Genomic DNA, 19605 nt, shown 5'->3' on the forward strand with positions numbered 1-19605 from the left:
CTTCCGAAATAAGGATTGCTTTTTGCTCGGCGATTTTGATATTGATTTGCTGAAGTCTGAGCATGATAATATCTCTAGTGATTTTCTTCACACACTTCTATCCTCATCCTTTCTCCCGCCTATCTCCAAACCCACACGTATTACAGATCGTTCTGCCACCCTTATTGACAACTTTTTTTGTAATATTTTACCCCTCCCCGATTCTTTCATAATTCTTTCAGATACGACTGATCATTTTCCAATAATGACTTATTTTACTCTTAACTCTTTATGTGCCACATTCGCACGTCCGACTCAGTCGACGGCGTGCCAACTTCGCATATTCTGCTCAACAAACAAAGCCGCCAAAAACCGATCTATAAATCGCTAATCACTGCTTATGTACAAGTATTGTAACAATTTGCTTCCATCTATTTTTGATTCCATGTTCCTAAAAAAACAATCATTTCATGAATATCCCACTAGGCGTTCCAATGGATTTCATTTACCCCTCTTACGCACGATCCTTGCTAAAAATACACTTATATGTATCGGCCCAAATTATTGGAACTCTCTGAATCATGATATAAAAAACGCCCCATCCATACATTCTTTCAAAGAGGAGACTAAAGTCCTTTCTATTGCAGTCGTATGACTATGCAGGACACAACTAGCCATTTGGCCTTCTTTCTCACATACAGACTTACTCACTTTTTCCTCTTTGAAGAATAAATTGTAATCTTTTGGATGTCTGCTGCCATCTACGCTTTCTCCAAAAGAGTCAAAGACATGAATGTCTGTCTTATTCCTGTTCTCACGTCCCTTCATTTCCTTGCTTTTCTCCTTTCAGACGCTACAATATCACTTTTTTTTTCCCTCCACAACTATCATCTGTTTCTCTTGACACGCTTCTGTCGAAGATCGCTGTCTCTGTTGTGCATTTTCGTTTGCTATTTTGTCTTCTATTTGTTAATCGTTTCCATTCCGTTTTGTCCCGTACAGCCTTTTCTTCAGTAGTTGCTCTGTTGTCTAGTCTTGTTTCATGTTTGTTCGCGTCTGTTAGTCTTGTCTATCCCGTTTTGTCCCGTACAGCCTTTTCTCCAGCAGTTGTTTTGTTGTCTAGTCTTGTTCCATGTTGTTCACGTCTATGATAGTAAGTGTATTTATCTGTGAATCTAATTCTCAATGGGCTTCCAGACTTCTTCCTCTTTTTTTTTTTCTCCTTTTGTATTTATGATGCTTCAATTAATCTTTCCATTGATGTTATTATTCCAGAGGGGCCCACATTCTACAAGCTCTGTCTTTTTAGTGGGTCTCTCCATTTTTTGCACTTTCAGCAAAGTTATACATGTACTTTATTTCGATCACTTCTGGGTTTTTTTTCTACTACAATGTATAATTATTATAAGGTCCTCCTCAATTGTTTTACATTCTCTTCGATACATAATGTTCTGTTTACCTTATTCTCTGTTGTCAAAAGAAGTGTAACTTATATGTTTTGTCGAAAAATGAAATAAACTTTGAATTGAATTGAATTGAATTGAAAAGAGGAATTCAAAGTTAATTTGATGAAAATCGGGTTTGGAATGACTGAAACATCCCAAAACAAAGTGAAACAAAGCAATCGTAATAAAGTGTGGGTCCCACACTTATTAGGATCGCTATGTTTTGGATATCTCGGCCATTTCAAAACCAATTTTCATCAAATAAACGTTGAATTCCTCTTGGAATTACATGCTCTTTCATATTTCATAAGAGATTTCTCATTATCTCACAAAAAAAAATGTTAGAAACCTGAAATTAGGTCTAAACCAAAACTGTACGATCCCTTTAAGCACAGTGGGTTGATTCAAAATGCTGCACAGTGTAGTGTTACACCTCATATGGGCTTATGAGTATCCACTTCTGAAACGTTCCGAGAAATTCTTTTGACATTTACCTGGTAGGCGTTTTGATATCAAACCTTTGATTTCTTAAAAATGCCAAGTTTCATTGCTTTCTCATCTATAGATATGAATAATGGTATACACAGTATATATATATATATATATATATATATATTTTTTTTTTTTTTTTTTTGGGGGGGGGGGGCATAAGGCTGTAGACTATTAAGGTCAGTCAAAGGCTGTTTCAGGTAGTCTATTCCCACCCAATTTCTCACCCTCCCCCCCCCCCCCCAAAAAAAAAGCTGAGAACAATGTATGTACATATGTAATGTTTGCCTGATATTACACTCATGTGCACTATTGCATATATATATGGATATTTTTGTGTGTTTGAAATATATCCTAATGTAGCAAATTGGTATATTTCGTATGGTGCTTTTGAGTGTGTTTGGGAGGGTTTTGTTTTGTTATTTTTGGTTGTTGTTGGTTTTTTTTTTTCTGTGAATTTTGTTTTAATCTTGGTTTACCCATTCTCCACCATCTCCCTGTCTCCAATGTGGCCTCTGTTTGGTGTTCCTTCCAATAGAAACAGGTAAAGTTCAAACATTTCATTGTCTTCCAAGCTGCACTCGGTTTCTTCCTTGAGACAGCTCGGCCGCTATATATCCTCTTCCTTCGTCTCTGTTCCACTCTCCCCTCGCTTTGTTGTTGTCCCCGGCAGCGTGTACTAACAGATTTTTTTTCGACACCTGTGATGCTACACTTAGCCTCTGTAGCCAGGCGCTTGTCCCGATCCTTCCGTGTGACGCAGCCGAGACTTCTTACGTAACCTTTCTAAAAGCGGTGGCACATTAATACCTCTGTACCTTGTAGCAGCTTTCGAGAAGTGGTCAATGCTAAACTCCCCTAATCCGCATGCTACTTTGTAGAAAAAGAAGAAAAAAAAATCTCGCTATTAGCAGGACTTCACTCTTATGAAAGGTACCGTTTGCAATCACGAGTCTGAAATGCATTTCCAGACGAATTCAGAGTCACCGAGTGATTGCGCACGAATGAGCTTGGAGATGACAAAGCGTATTCCCAGAATTGAGCATGACATGACCTCTGACCTCTGACCTGCCATTGGCCAAACGTGACTCGAGATGCGCACTTACGAGGAGTGAGAGTCAGGTTTGTGTGCAGACTTGCAAAAAGAGTGACAGCATTGGCGTAAAAAAGTGCATAAAAATGTGTTTGCAAAGGAACTCTTCATAACCGTGATGGTCCTGGTGATAGAGATATATGTATATAAACTGTGTGTGTATTATATACGATATTGACAAACTTTACTAGTAATCATTAACTTTACTCGAGCAGAATGCCGACTTGGTGCCGTGTGCAAAAGTTATGTCATAGACTGTATAGAGAACTTGTTGGCTAGCCCTGCAAAAGTTGCCACAAAAAAACAAAAGAAAAATATCTGAAGATGATTAAAGTACCAAAAGAATATTTGTCCATTTCAGCTCACGACTATCAAACGTTTTGGCTTGTGAAAGGGATCGTCGTGTTTACTTTAATTACTTTCTCTGACAATGGAAAGATACCTCTCAGTGTTCAGTATTTTCCGTCACCCCATAATGATTGGTTGGAGGGTTTTCTTTCCTTCCATTCTGTAATTTTTGCCCTCTTTATTTATTGGGGGGGGGGGGGTGGGTATGCGGGAGGGAGACATATACAAATTTTGACATTTAAAGTTGGTATCACAGTTTTTTAAAACTCCCTGATGGATATCATACTGTAAAATCAGAGATTTTGGCGAGAGCGGAGATTTGCGAAATTACAATGCGCTGGAAAGTTCTTGTCTACACCATATGCATTGAATGCCAGTGGAAATTTGTGAAGATTTCATGCTGTGAAAGAGGCCATCGGCTCCAATTCGCAAAAATTTCATGCCACAAAAAAAAAAATCCTTCCTTTAGAGTATTCATTGAAGTGGAATTTTGACCCTCATATAATCGGGAGGATGAAGCTTGAATGAACGTCATGAAATTGGGGAGAATTTTCAAGGGTCTGTCATCAAGTCCTGATTCTTTCTTCTAGATATTGGACTCTCCTTTACGCTTTTTACAGTAGACTAGCAGTAGAGGCTATTTTCGCAGCTTTTTGAGGGGGTGGTCTGTGATGCCTGAGCCTCTTCTATCTCAGTATGCATGATTTCTTCGCTGGCGGTAACGAAATACATGTACAACTTAATCGGGGATGAATCGTGTCCGCAGTTGCGAGCTCGAAAACTTCCCTACGGAGCTCCCGAAGGGCCTTACAGTCGTGGCATGCCAGGCATTGCTCACGAGGACCCTTCATTTCCTGGACGAGATACAATTTGCTTGATACACCTGTCTGTCTACTCCCTGTAGAGGAACTCTAGCTGGTTTGGCTTTTTTTTTTCTTCTTCTTTTTTTTTTTTTTTTGTTGCTGATGTGTGCCCAGCAAATCCAGCAAAATGTTGGCAAGACTGATATCTCCATGTTCAGGATACTGGAGCTGGTTGCAAAAACAAGAAATGATATGAAGCTTACCTCATATCACTTTAACCCATTGAAGACGGGTCCCGAGAATAATTAAGCAGGACAATACTGTGGGAAATGCGTGCTATAGCAAAAGCAGTTCATCCTGAGAGGGTTAGATTGGGGACAGTGTATTTCTGATATGTCAATCTCTCCTTTTGCATCCAAGTACCAATATCATTGATTGGTTCTAATTTACGTAGCAGATCAAAAACACCGTTTGATGGAGCTAGGTGGGGTACATTCCTGCCTCACTTTCCCCCAGGTGTAAACTTTGAGTAACACACTGACGACTAAGAAAATGAACTGTTATTACACTTTCAAAGTTTGGACCAATGTTAGCAGGGGAATACAGTTCTCCTTAAAGGTTTGCATTGACTGACCACACACGGAAACGATTATACGGCCATTTCTCGGTACGCCGTGTTGCTGGTAAGAAGGCGCGCATGGGAGAGGGATGGGGCCAGTGAAGAAGTGTTGTTCGGAGAGCTGCTTTTATAGCAGTCACCCTCGCAGGCACACTGCCGGTCAAAATTATGATAGCCGCTGGTCACTTAACCTGGATATTAGGATTTGCACTATCAATTCTAACTTGTGTGTGATATACAAATTATACATGTATTACTAGATTAGTAGCATTGCTCTATCCGTCCTCACATACTCCACTTTCTATTCAGTCCACACTCCGATTTTTGAAACTTATTCCACTCCTTGTTACACGTGTCCCGTCGTCACCTTTAAGTTCCCATGCATCGATCTGTCAGGATCCTTTTTTCCTTCTTTTTCTTTGGCGTAGGAATATAGATTTTACAATCTATGACAGATAGATATTTACTTCACTGAACACTAGTCAAGCCACTAAATCAAGCACAGACATACACTTTATATAGACACACTGTACATGTACGTACACAATTATACAGTGTCCATGATATGATAGGTATTAAGTGACCATCGTACTTGTGGGGGGTTTCTGCACTCACTACAGTAATTAGTGCTGAAGCCTGCTAGCACCTGTATTACAATAGCAACGCTTTTGTGTTACCCTCTTCTTTCATACAATACACCACACTTCTACTGACTTCTAACGTTACTCAGAAATCAAAGACACTCTTCACCCGGTAATCATAATTTAGTTTTATCATTTGATTTAATTTAATTGATATTGCAATATATCGCCCTCATTGATGGAATTAAGATCAGGATTATGCTGCCATTCCTTGGTTCAAATAGGCTAAAGATTGGGTCATTTATTTTATGAAGGTCAAAGGTCAAGGTGGGAGTTTTGTTGTGGGATATCAGTCAAAGCATTCATCTTGAAGCAGACCAGTACGGTACTATGGCATAGTGTACTGTTTCTTACCTTTACCTCTGACCTTTGCACCCTGACCCCATAAGATCATTGATAAAGGCCAGTTGGCCACATGGAATAGACGGTCTTGTGAATGCTTTAATTATCATTATCATTATTATTATTATTATTATTATTATTATTATTATTATTATTATTATTATTATTATTATTATTATTGTTATTATTATTATCATTATTATTATTATTATTATTATTATTATTATTATTATTATTATTATTATTATTGTTATAATTATCACTATTATTTAGGTTTTATTTATTATTTTAGGGGTTTTTTGTTCTTTTTTTTTTTTTTTACTCTGGCTTCTTTATGCATTTCTGTCTTTCTCTCTTTTTTTTGTGGTTCTTTTTTTTCGCAACATGTACACTATCTAGCGCTGCTATCTCGAATACCAACTAACGGTACAAAAGTGCAACTAACTCTATAATCACAGCAATTATCCTTTGTGGCTATGCATATACCATATTCTTTAGTTTGCCCCGTTCATGGAAGCTATTAATACTCAATCATATATTTATGTGTATGCCATATATTTCAGGAATATATTTTTCTTGCTTACTAAGACTCATAAGGCAACTTTATAGGTATATAAATTCGCAATCGAGAATCATGGAATAAGAAACGAGTGTTAACTATTAGGTTAAGAACTTCCCATTTTGGAGAGAATGTTAATTGCTTTTGTTGTACAGGAGGCAATTTTTTGTGAATTGTTTGGTCTTACAAGAATATAAGTCGACTCGACAGATTTGTGTCAGCATGACCACCATGAAATATATGGCATATACAATAGTTTGTTTATATGTGTGCATAGTTACTAGCTACTCTCTCAGCTGTAGGATTGCCACGCTAGTTTGAATGAGTGGGACTATGTAATGGCTGAGGTGTGATATAGCCGCAAGTTTTTCTCACTCTTTTTCAATAGGATTTCCGACTATATTGCTCCTCTAACCCGCTGTTGCTGCTTTATTAGATTCACTGCTGTAATTTGCTGCTCTTTGAGAACAAACAGATCAGCTAAAAAACAGGAGGTTTTCTGCAGAAAATGTAGCGCTGAGTGTGTTTGACATAATTACCTGTATCACAGCATCAGTAGATTATCATAGAAAGTTGACCCCCAGAATCACGTTGTGTACATCTATACATGATCAGACTATAATTGCATAGAGATATGACAAGCACTTGATGCTGTGTGTCATTGCTGTTCTTTAGCTGTTTTTGTCCTTGTGGCAAATTTTAAAAATCCTGACATAATGGTACTATTTCATATTCTCAAATATGAATTCTTTAACAACCAATTCTTATCAGTTGGGTCTCAGCTTGTTGGATGGGTTAACCTGGCCAAAGTTGCTTGCAGATAGATTAGCCAAAGTAATTTTTCAGAAAAGGATGATTTCTGATGCAAGTTTCGATTAGAGGAGGGAGAAAAGAGGCGAGGAGTTTGAGGGGGGGAACATTATTTATTACTGTTGAAATGAAAGTTCTTGGGAGAAACTGGTAAGATTTCCTCGTTGTAATACAACCTTCCTCTTGTGAATTCCAAAAAGCAAAGTAACAAATTACAAATTTGGCAAAGCCTCTCTCTCAAGATAGATAAGGGAAACAGTTCAACTTTCTAGGTAAAAGAGACACCCCCGTGGCATAAATGAATCAGTCTAGACAATCTCCCTCAGTATTTGCACAGTGATTGGCTGGGTCATACATTGACACGAAGAGAACAAACATGAATTATTCATATGTCATGAATTATTCATTTGTCATGAATAAGAGGAATCATGAATTATTCATGACTTAGAAACATTTGTTTTACCTTTTGAATATTCATGAAGTATAGGCTTGTAGCATAGTGAATCTTTCTGCTTTGACCCAAACTGTAGCAAAACTAATATGAAGAGATTTATACTGCACCTAAACACTGAAAAGGACCAACATCCGAAAATGGCTTTGATATCATACACAAGCATGTTGGAGATGGTAATGAAAATTTTAAGTAGAGATCAAAAGTGGCATTTGCTAAAGTGATTTGGAGAATTTTGATCGTGAATCAGGCTTATGAGGGGATATCGTATCTCTGTTCAATTCCACACTCTTTATTCATTATATGGTAGGCGAAAGTAGTGCAGAAAGCTATACACCTGTGTAAACCCAGTGAGAAAGGAGTGTACATAACAAATCTAGATCCATCATTATCTTGTCTGTGTAGGCCTTTGCAATGCTTAACACACACACACACACACACACACACATGTACACACTTTTCTGCAGCTGAGCATGGTTCATTTATGTCGGTCATCTCTGTTTGATTTAGCAAGAAAGTATCAGTAGATAAATTGTCTTTTATAGATAGAAGGGAAGAAAAATAATGAAGGGTAGTTAGCATATTTTTCTTGGTAGTTAGAATATTTTTATGTGGGAAAATGCTGATTGATGATTTAAAAAAAAATACAAATGTATGACCGATCTTACTTTGGAATGAATATTCAAAGTGAAACTTTTGTGTGAGTGAATTACTCATGCCATTTGAGTAGAACAATGGAGTCTATCCCTGATGTTTTCTTGTCTCGTGAGGGAATTTAGAGATATTTGCATGGCATTATTAACCTGCCAAATGTGGAGGATTTTGGCCTTAATGGATCGAGAATATATATACAAGATCTCTACAGTGCAGAGCACCTCTAAATGATAGGTGCATTGGTAACCACGCCTAGTCTTTCCCCTGTTTCCTTCCTAGACCCTTTTACCCATAACTTCGGAACCCAATGCCTGCAGCAGATACAATGTCACCGTTCTTGTGGCAAAGGAAGGATGAGGGTACATGTATTCATTAAGTCTTGCACTTGCCTTCTGGTATTATTTGCTGCTTTTTTTTTTCATTTTTCTTTTCTTTATTTTTCTGATCAAAGAGATGTCAAAGTATCACTATTATCTTGTATGTTATCCGTGCATGCGCTGGTACCGTGTTCTGCATATTCTCGGCTCCATCGTCTTGTTGCTATGATCTTAAAACAAATGATCTGAATTTATCATTGATGTTATTATTTTCTTTCCCCTTCCCAATTACCCTGTTGCACTCCAAATGTTGCTCCGCCTTCCAAAATGGCAGCGATGTCGATATGGATAACCAATCGGTGACCGACGTGCTCACGAGGTCACAAGCCAGCTCCTCTTCAAGTATTTCAACGGGGTAAGTTTCCCTCTCTTTTCCCCTGTCATTGTCGGTGTCTCATTTTGCAGGTTTCGTTATGTTTTCTTTTCTTCTTTTATCATCTTGAAATTTCCATTGTACTTTTCCACAGCGTGATATCAAAAACACACATCCCTGGAGGAATTATATTTTGTTATTTAAATAGCAGGAGATGAGTGTCATATTGACAAAAAAATCTGTTTTAACCAAAGTCTGTGGTAAGACAAAATGGGAGGCTTCCCTGTGGTATCATGACAGAACAAGATTGTAACGTTTAATCTGTTGCTTCATCTATCCATCCATTCATCTATTTATCCTCTGTCTGGCCATCTCTCTGTCTATGCAACCATTGATCTATTCCTCCTGTATACACATCCAACTGTCTCTCCATTTATCTCTTCGATTTATCCGTCTATCCATCACTATGTCCTTCTATCTCCTAATCTATCCCTCTGTCTATCTTTCGTTCTGTCTTTCTGTCCATCTGTCTGCATATCTCTCCATCTATCCATATATCTGTCCATACATTTATCCCTTTGTCTTTATACCCATCTATCTGTCTATCCATCTGTATTTGTGTTTATATCTATTCATACATCTTTCCATCTATCTCTCCCCTTGTTTTTCTATGTATCCACATACTTGCCAACTAGTAAGATTTTATCAGATTCAGTAAGAATTTTTACGTAAAAAATAGCAAAATCAGATTTTCTGTCAGAGAAATCAGATTTTAAAAAAATATTTAGATATACCTTTCATGTGTATTTTCTGAAGATTTGACCGAAAGTAAGATTTTTAACTTCAGTTTGCTTTTAAAATAAGATTTTTGCAATCCACAAATAAGATATTTCATCTTGAAATGTTGGCAGGTACAATATGTATCCATCCATCCACCTATCCCTCCTTGTTTTCTTTCTTTCTGTTCATCTATCTATCCATCTATCTCTCTGTCTTTCTATTTATTTATCTATCTATCCATCTCTCCCCTGGAAGCAGTCAAGACTCACCGAGGACCTCCCTGGAGCACCTTGCCAGACAGATTGACGAGGACGACTCCGACATGGAGGCCGAGGCGTCCACGCCCAACTGGCAGAAGTGCATCGACAAGGATATCGTCCGGAAGATGAAGCCCAAGGAGGTCAAGCGGCAAGAGGTCATCAACGGTGAGACTGGTGCACGTTTGCCGTGCTCAGAGGGGCTCTTTAAAGCTTTGAGTGTTAATATCAAGGTGTTCGAGACTGGTGTATGTCACATTGCTCACAGAGATACTGCTGATTGTTTGTTTGTTTGTTTGTTTGTTTATTTGTTTTAATCACAGTAAGACTAGTGCGCTCCAGTATAATCACACAGACACTTTGAATAGCATATAAAAAGTGGTTAGACGGGTGTCTGATGCTTTGCTTGTGTGTTTTCAGTAGTGTTTAAAGAGCAAATGTGACTGTGTTACAGTATGGTCACTAAACTGTGAGCTTTTGGTTTAGCAAGATTCTACGCCATTTTGTTTTTGGTTTAAAGGCAAACCATGATTTTGTGGGAAAAGATACAAATCATGGTGATAATAAGATGTGGCTTGAGAACTTTGTTCCCACCATGGGGTGGTGGGGGACTTGTGCGAATGATGCAAAAGGAAACTTTGAAACATTTATTTATTGCTTTGTTTTGTTTATTTTTGAGAACAGCCATTCAGGTAAGACAAACTCTGCATGATGATCGCCATTACTGACCACTCTCTCTCTCCCTCCTCCCCTGCTTCCCCCTTCCCCTCCCCCACCCAGAGTTGTTCCACACGGAGAGGACGCATGTGCGCAGCCTGAAGGTCCTCAAGCGTGTCTTCTACCTCCCGATGCTGGAGCACAACTTCCTCCCAAAGGACACCATCAACTTCTACTTCCCGAACCTTGACGAGATGATCGAGGTGCACGGCTCGCTCAACAACGCCATGAAGAAGGAGCGTCGGACGTCTCAGGTCATCCAGGAAGTCAGCAAAATCCTCCTCAACAGGGTGAGAATCAGTCTCTGTTACCCCATCCCCTCTCACCCACATAATCATCCAATGTTGCCATGGCAACTGCATCCCTCTTGTTTTGAGGAAGTCAGCCAAATTCTCCTCAGCAGGGTAGGTATCAGTTTCCCTTCCCCCTCCCCCACATAATCATCCAGTGTTGCCATGGCAACTGCATCCCTCCCATTTCGAGGAAGTCAGCTAATTCCTCCTCCGCAGGGTGAGGCAATCAGTCCACCTCCACCCACCCACATATAATCATCCAATGTTGCCACGGCAACCAGCATCCATCTTTCCAGGAGTCTCACGTACCCTAGTAACATGCTGCAGTATGGGTCTAAAGTTTGATGACAAATTTATATTTCCCTCTACAAACACCCAGAGCACGAGCAGTGAAACTACTACACTCAAAAGAAATGCTCTCTCCATTAATCTTAGTCATGCTTTTATGTATGTGTGCCTGTGTGTGTGTGTGTGTGCAGTTTGGGTCGCTTTTCTCTGTGACACTCAGCTTGCGCAGATTGTGCTGTCATGTATCGGAACTGTAGCATTAAATGGAACTGACCAGTTTTGAAGTTTGATGAATCAATGCAGAGTTTTACCTCACACCCTGTCTACTGGAGGAATACATCGATGGAACTTGCTTAAAGGAAGATGATTTGTGTTTTACTTGTATTTTGCTGTTGAAGTCATGCCAAATGACTCAAAACATACATTCTTGACATGAAGTTCATATTGAATTGTGAATTTGGTAAAAGTTCGTTGTTTGTTTTTTTTTTTTTCAGAGAAAGTAGATCCCTAAATGAACTGCAAAAACTGTCCCCTCAGTCCCATGCATGGTAAATCGTGTGTCCATGTCCTCTCTTCAGACATGTGAAGTCTTCATAAAGAATTAAGGACTTGTATGCATTCATGTTGTGACAACAGAAATATAAAAGCCTCGTTTCTTTTCTTCATGCCTCATTCACCTTCAATTCCTTGAAAAATTATTCAAATGAACGTAGCTGCTGATTTGATTTTGGGAATCATAATTGCGATCAGTTAAAACATGTGTAGTGCACAAGTAATCCCCTTGAAAGAGAACTGAAACTTTGCAGAGTGTTTGGCAGCTGTGCTTCTACCCCAAAGAGATGGTCAAATGGTATTAGTAACACTACCGTATGTGTCTGTTTTTTCAATTTCGTTGTCTCCTTGTGCAGTTTGACGGCGAGGCCGGAGAGACGATGAAACGGGTGTGTTCCACGTTTTGTCAGAACCAGAGCATCGCGATGGAGCACCTCAAGAAGTTCATGAAGAAGGAAAAGGAGAAGGAGAAGGACAAGAAGGAAGGATCGCTATCCAAGTTCATAGACGTGAGTCCGTACGACCGAGTGTCCCCCACGTCTCAGGCATGAGAGGCGAGACCACTCCTTGGGGGGGGGGGGGGCTTCCTCACGTTCGTCGTCATATCCTGACAAGCTTTTTCTCATGCCTCGTATGAAAACTCAAATAGAGAACCCCAAATCCGTGGATTTCCAACCACCAACTAAAAATCGCATTTTGGGTCAATCTCTTTTTATCACAAATAAGTGACGATTTTTTATCAAGTGCGAACCAGAATGCACGATTCATAGCTTATGAGCGGCCATTTCAGAAGATGATCTACTGTCATCCCTAGTGTCATGAATTTCTTAAAAGATTTCCTGCAATTATAAGCTTAGAATATTTGTTGATCTGTGTTGAAATTAATGAATGCTTGTGTCAAGTTTTTCGGGTTTTTTTCATTGCAGCTGAGTGATAAGTTGCCTGTCAGTGATTGTTGATCTGTGCTTTTTGGCTAGTTGATTGCTTTTTGTTTTGGGTTTGTTTTTTTACTTTCCTGTTTCAAATGTATTTTCTCTTTGGAGTTGAGTTCTCCCGGGAAAAATGGCAAAGATGTGAAACATGATTTTGTTTGTTTGTTTGTTTCACAGGAAGCGGAAGCAAACCCACTGTGTAGACGGCTACCACTGCCAGGCATTATTGCCACCGGTTACCAAAGATTGACCAAGTACCCTCTACTCATAGAAAACCTCCTCAAATATACCCCAGGTAAGTTGAATAAAAAAAAAATTACAGAAGTGAAAAATGTATTCAACCCTCTTGAATGAAATCACTTAAAACTTTTTGCATTGATGGGTATTACTGTACTTGCCATGTATTTAACGAGTCTAAATTTTCTTGAATTGGGACTCCCCGACAATTTTGTGAGTGGTTAAATTCGCGATCGTGGAGTTTAGTACTGAACAGAGAAATGTATATAGGCATGTCACATTTATATCGGGATCAGAATCAATATTTTCGCGTGTCTTTGAATTCATGAATAGCACCTGACTCGCAAAATTTGTGGAAATAAAAACGTCGCGAAATATTTGGTGTATACGGTACTCATTAAACTCCTTGACCAAGTCACAGCTGCCAAGTTTCCACGATTCTGGGGGAGGTCCGATGAAAATTTTGAGATCTCTTCATGTCCCGGGAAGTAGAAACTGCGAATGCCTTTCTGATTAGGGAACTACATTGTAGTTTGCCTGTTGAGATGAATGTAACTCGCAAGTTCTCTGTGGGTGCTCTTTGCATCCTTCTCGGTTCAATGTCACAATCGTTTGCAGTGTTCTCATCCAGCTATGAGACTGACTCTCATGCAGAAAATTGACGGATACTGCTATGGTCCGATGTGTCCATCATCGATAATCAATTATAAGACATTACATAGGAACCACGATCGGATATGTTCTCTTATGCAAATGTGAACATTTTACAGAAAAAAAATTAACAGTTTCTACAGGTGCATGAAAACTGTTTTCCATTTACCTTAACCTTGCTATAATTATCGTCATCACCACCATCTTTGTCAATCTGTTCTTTTCATCGTTATGATGATGGTATTGATGTTGGTGAGATTGTCATTTCAATGTTAGCTATTGTTATTACATTTATCAGTATTGTTAGCTACGTTTCACTTTTCATCATCCTTGCATTTTCATTATCATATCCTTTGCCCTCTTCGCGTCGTGCCCCCGCCTCGCCACAGTGAAGAGCTCGGAACACGAGCAGCTGTCGAAGGCGCTCCAGAAGAGCAAGGACATCTTGTCGGCGGTGAACGAGGCGGTGAAGGAGAGCGAGAACATGCACAGGCTGCAGGAGTACAACCGGCGCATGGACAAGACCCCCGTGGAGAAGTCGACGAACCCGCTGGTGGCGGACTACAAGAACTTTGACCTCCTGACCCGCCGGCTGATCCATGACGGCCAGCTGTCCTGGAAGGTCAACCGGAACAAGAGCATCGGTCAGTGGAGGGTGGACAGAGAAAAGGGGGAGAGAGAGAGAAATGAAAAGATGTAGCTCATTTGGTCTTTGTTATTGTTTGTGTCTCTGTGTTTATAACTTACTATGTTTCTATTTTTTATATTATGCTTTGTTACCTCTTTCATCTCTTTCATACGTGGAATCCTTTAGGCTTTTGATATGTGAGAACGTATCAGGGCAATTACGCCCCAGCTAAATACTGGTTAGTGATAAGGTTAGAGTAAAGATTTGGATAAGGGTTAGGTTTGGGGTTAGAGTTCGGGTTAGGGTTAGGATTAGGTTCAGAATGAGGATAAGGGTTAGGGTCAGGGAAAGGGTCTAGGGTAATTGGCCAGGGGGTACCAAAGTGCCCTAGACCCATGTGAGAAGTATCTGAATGGAGACAACTGTCTTGAGGCCATGCATGTACAGTGTATGTATGCTAGAACCACATGTTGGAGTTGGTGACAGCTGATGAGAGCTTACTGATAGCAGCTAATCATGACAGTCTCAAAGCTCAAACTTCTTGCGGTCTCACGCTCAGCAAAACTGTGTATTACAGGGTAAGAGAAACCACAAGCTTACAAGTCTTGTGTTGTTTCCCCCCCCCCCTTTTTTTTTGACTTGTAAATTCTAGCTTCAGACTACTAAAAATAGGAAAAAAACTGGGTACCTACTGGTCCGACAGGGACTGGTCTGACCAGTAGAAAAAAAATGGGTTAGTGTGGAGCCCTGGCTGAAAGGTCCTGTTTACCTTGGGAACAGTGATTTTAAAAAGTTTCAAGATAGGACATTTAATGCATATGTGTAAGTCTGTTGTATCACAAAGCATCCAATCATATCATATTTTCGCGATAAAGCCTAAAATATCTGTATCTATATCTGTATTTTTCTCAATAAATCATAACTGTAGACGGTTTAGTCTGGAAACATTTTTATTATAACTGTTGTTCATATTTTGTATATTTAACAATACTTCACATTGATTTTACCAATTCAGACTTTTACAGTGGTTGTTTCTATCCCTAGCTCACATTTTAGAACTATTGAAAGCACTAATGCTGAGTGTTTGTTTCATCTGCAAATGGTAAATTATGCCTTTAAAGACGATGTCTTTCAGATGACAATGAACACTTACTTGTGGATGTTATTTTGGTCTTCTCCCTCTGTGCATCCTTTCCACCAGATGTACAAGTGCTTCTCCTGGAGGACATCATCGTCTTGCTACAGAAGCAGGATGAGAAGCTGGTCCTCAAGCTCCACTCCACCAACCAGATGCGGGAGGAGGTGAAGACCCACAGCCCCATCATCAAGCTCAGCACCGTGCTCTGCCGGACGGTGGCCACGAGTGAGTGTGGTTGACCCAGCCATCTCCCCTATAAGCCCCGCCCCATCTGCTATCTCTCTTTCTTCATCCTCATCCCCTACCCCTTTCATTACTCCCTCTGCTATCATCTCAGGACCCCGCTTGCTGTCTTTCCCTCTCCCCCTTATCACCCTGACACGCCCTTTTTCCGTCCCCTATACTACCCTGACACGCCCCCTGTTCCTTCCTCTCATTCCCCATACCCTCTTCTACCCTACCATCATCTTGTGTACCCCTTTCCTCTTCCCCTTTGCTGTCATCCATGTGCTCCTCCTCTTCCTCCTTCTTTTACTCCTCCTCATCTTCCCATCTCACCCCATTATTCCTCTTACTCTTTAATCTACCATCACTCCATATTCTCTACCCTCAACTCCTTTCCCCCATTCTCATGAACTTAGCCCGACCACACCTCTGTACTATAATTCTCTACCACACCTCTCTACAATTCTCCACTGCCTACCCTTATCCCCAGCCAGCTCTAATCCTTCCCCCATCAAATGTCTCCCCTTGTATCTTGTCCCCCTCTATACCACCTGTTTCCCTTGTCCCTTCACCCTATCTATTCCCCTCCCATCATTTCTTTATCCTTCTCTCCCCTCCTACCATTCTCCCCACCCCTCCCTTGTTCCCCCATTCACCCATTTATAACCCTAACTCATTCCTTACCCCTCCCCTTCCCTTACCCTCACCCCTCCCTCCATGCTCTCATTTCTTCCCTCCTTCTCCTCCTCCCTTCCTTCCTCCCCCCTGCCCTTTTGCCTATCCCCCTCTACCTCGTTAACCATGATACCTACACTTGTACCATAGTGCTTTTCAGCAGCCATATTATATGTGTATGTTCAGTATACTTTGATTTGATTTGATTTGATTTATTTCTGCATTCAATCAGATACAAATTGAGTACAAATTTCAAAAGTACAAAGACAAGAGATAGCAAGTGCAGTGAAATAAATCGATAACAGTACACAAATAGATACACATAGGCCCTAAGTGATTGCATTGAGCAGTATACATACACAAAAACATGAAATAAAATAGACAGTATTTTTCAGTAAATGAGAGAGATAATTGAATGCAGGAGACCACCATCGTAAGCGATTAAGCTTGAAATGGATGGGGGCCTCATAATGCATAACTGTAATAGAATAAGAAAAATATAAAACAGTCATGCATTGCCATCACCCCCACCATCGCTACTATCACTACCTTCCTCCCTGCAGACAAGAAAGCATTCTTCCTAGTCAGCACATCCTCGGCGGCGGGGCCCCAGATCTACGAGCTGGTCACGGGGTCAGTCCAGGACCGCTCGGCCTGGATGGAGGTTATCCACCACACCCAGGAGTTGGAACGCAAGCAGCCCAAGGGGGTGCGGCGCAACGCCCGCACCACCCTCAGCCAGAGGATCCCCCAGGGACTCCACCCGCTCAATGAAGAAGACATGAAGATGTGAGTGTGAAGCCAACTAAAGGGCCCCTGAAATCCAAATGCATGTTGATTTATGATACCCTCAACATCACTTTTGCGGTGAAAGAAATATCCAGAACATTCCATATATTTTAAACGATTTTTTCTTCTACTTTTCTTCAGATTACTTGGGAACGCCCTCCAAAAATCCTTCCAAACCAATATTCCTCCTGAGACCTCATCTGTCAATCATTGCTTAAGTACTGATATGTTTAACAAAAGACATTGGAATGCACCTTCCCCTCGACTCAGCATAACTTGCATGTTCCCTCGCCATGTCTTCTGTTAGTCACATTAATATCATGGAAATATGCAAGTTGTACTATAATCTACTATAGTAAGTAAAAAATCAACGTTGGTAAAGGTGATAGGACAAACTATCACTTCCGAGGCGATCTGGATGGAGCTATCTTTCCAAAGCGCAGCTGAGGAAAGATAGCGTACACATTCAGATCGCCGAGGAAGTGATAGTTTGTCTCATTGCCTGAAACTAAAAGTTGATTAGTTGCTTTATATTCCACATATAGGGTCCTAGAAATTCCCATTTTATTCCACACCTTTGTTCTGCAACTTTTGATTTCTGTCCTCTCTTAGCGATGACAAACCCGACATCATCGAACCTCCAACGGTGGAAGTAGCCCCGCAGCCAGTTGTTGTGTCCCCCCAGCCCAGCCCTGTACTAGGTAAGGCGGCGATTTTTACAAGGAGGGGCAGGGCGTTGTTACTTGCCGTTCAAGATCACACCGTATTCAATTCTGTCTCGTCTGTTGCGCGAGCGCTTGCTGAATGCGCAAACGCTTTCTACCAGTGCGCGTCATTTTGTTACATTTCACAAGCGCACAGACATCTTTGCTTGTGGCATACTAGTGCGCAGTTTTAGGGGCTTCCCCTTTTCAGCGCTGGGATGTGACTGCCAAGTCAATTTCAAAGACGAGTAGGATCCCGGTATTTTTGTGCAGTTTATGCTTGCTCTGCTTGATTGTATAGATGATAATAATTATATTGGATGGCCTTAATTCCCATTCATAGCCATCCAATATGATATAAATATTGACCTGGTCCATAGATTCAAGCATTGCAAGGAGGGCAGCATACCGTATGTCCCCCCAAAAAATTACAACATGACCCTCCGCAACAATAACTTTAAAAATAGTGGATCCATCCGAATACGATTTCAGGGTATGAAACTATAGTATAACTTATTACCCACATCCAACAGAAAAGCCCATCCGATTTGCTTCAGTGGTCAAAGAGAAATTATGATTTTTGTACAGCATGTCAGGAATCCCTTCCCTCCAAGTTCTGTCTATTGCATTCACACATGAATGTTCAGTTCCAAGAGCATCCAAGTGCTAAGCTTGGAAGAATCAGACTCATGACATGCCTTTACAACAATCCACATTTCTCTCTGACCACTTAACCAAATCAAATGAGGTTTTCTGCAAAATATAGCTAAGATGTTGTATTTCAAGACCCTGAAATACTTTGTAGCATTCAGACAGTTTAATCGTATCGAAAGTTATCAATGCGAAAATCTGATTGTAATGGGGGGGAGGGAGGGGACATACTGTACAGTGTACGTGTTAGTATTATGGGGAAGGAGTGTTGAAATAATGATGTCTGACACGGGAGTGCCGTTGTCTCTTTTTACTGCAGTGAACCAAGCACCTTCCGAGCCGGAGCCCACGGGAGACATCCGAACCACACTGGAGGAGACATTAAAGCAGGTAAACGAACAGATGTGGGTCATGTGACCCGGCTGTCATCAAAAAACAACAACAACACACGTGCTGTGCATCAGAATGTTTACCAAAAGTAGTGGTTTTCTTCTTCTTCTTTTTTTGTAATTTCATTGTGAAAAGTTGGAAGAATCTGTGATGACCAATGATGTTACCTGGTCAGATTTAATAGCCACTTGTCAGTTGATATAAAGTTTCAGTGTCAGTTTCGGTGTGTTTTATTCATTCACTTGCACAAATAAGATATGTGATAAATCAGAGACAATCTAACTCCCTTGTGACAAATCAGTGATGACTAAACTCAACCATAACATGACAAGACTTAAAGGTATAAACAAAGTGTCTTCTTTCCTTGTCTCTTCTTGTCTTTCAAGTTGCCAAATGAAAGTGCCAGCCTCTTAGAACAAGTTCGATCCCTGATGGTACTCACCAGCAGAATTAGACCAGTACTAGGTAAGTTGGTCTTCCTCCCTGCCACGCCTACCCGTGTCCATGAACGACCAACTATGCAGAGAGGTCAGAGTTCAAAGGTCGTGGTGATGTCATTTACAGAGCTCCACTGGATGCATTGGGGAAAGTTGAGAATAGATCATAGAAAAAAAAAAAGATGGACCAAACATCAGAGTTCAAAGATCATGGTGAAGAAACTGACAGAATCTCACTGGATGCGCGGAGAACGTGGAAAACAGAACAGACCAGATTTGGTCAAAGTGTTATGGATTTGGATCAAAGTGTTGTTTGGTCAAAGTGTTATGGGTGATAC

The 19605-nt window shown here is 40.5% G+C and overlaps 1 protein-coding gene across 1 annotated transcript in view; it reads left to right on the top strand.

Annotated features, from left to right (window-relative positions):
- Positions 1 to 19605, top strand: part of LOC140229499 (uncharacterized) — a 123531-nt gene that overhangs the window by 86873 nt on the left and 17053 nt on the right. Inside the window, 11 exon segments of the mRNA XM_072309749.1 lie at positions 8885 to 8965; positions 9959 to 10128; positions 10741 to 10967; positions 12167 to 12319; positions 12920 to 13037; positions 14020 to 14274; positions 15460 to 15621; positions 16860 to 17085; positions 17698 to 17786; positions 18760 to 18830; positions 19217 to 19295. Coding sequence (XP_072165850.1) covers positions 8885 to 8965; positions 9959 to 10128; positions 10741 to 10967; positions 12167 to 12319; positions 12920 to 13037; positions 14020 to 14274; positions 15460 to 15621; positions 16860 to 17085; positions 17698 to 17786; positions 18760 to 18830; positions 19217 to 19295 — 1631 coding nt within the window.

Source organism: Diadema setosum, chromosome 6, assembly GCF_964275005.1.
Source record: "Diadema setosum chromosome 6, eeDiaSeto1, whole genome shotgun sequence".
Taxonomy (NCBI): Eukaryota; Metazoa; Echinodermata; class Echinoidea; order Diadematoida; family Diadematidae; genus Diadema; species Diadema setosum.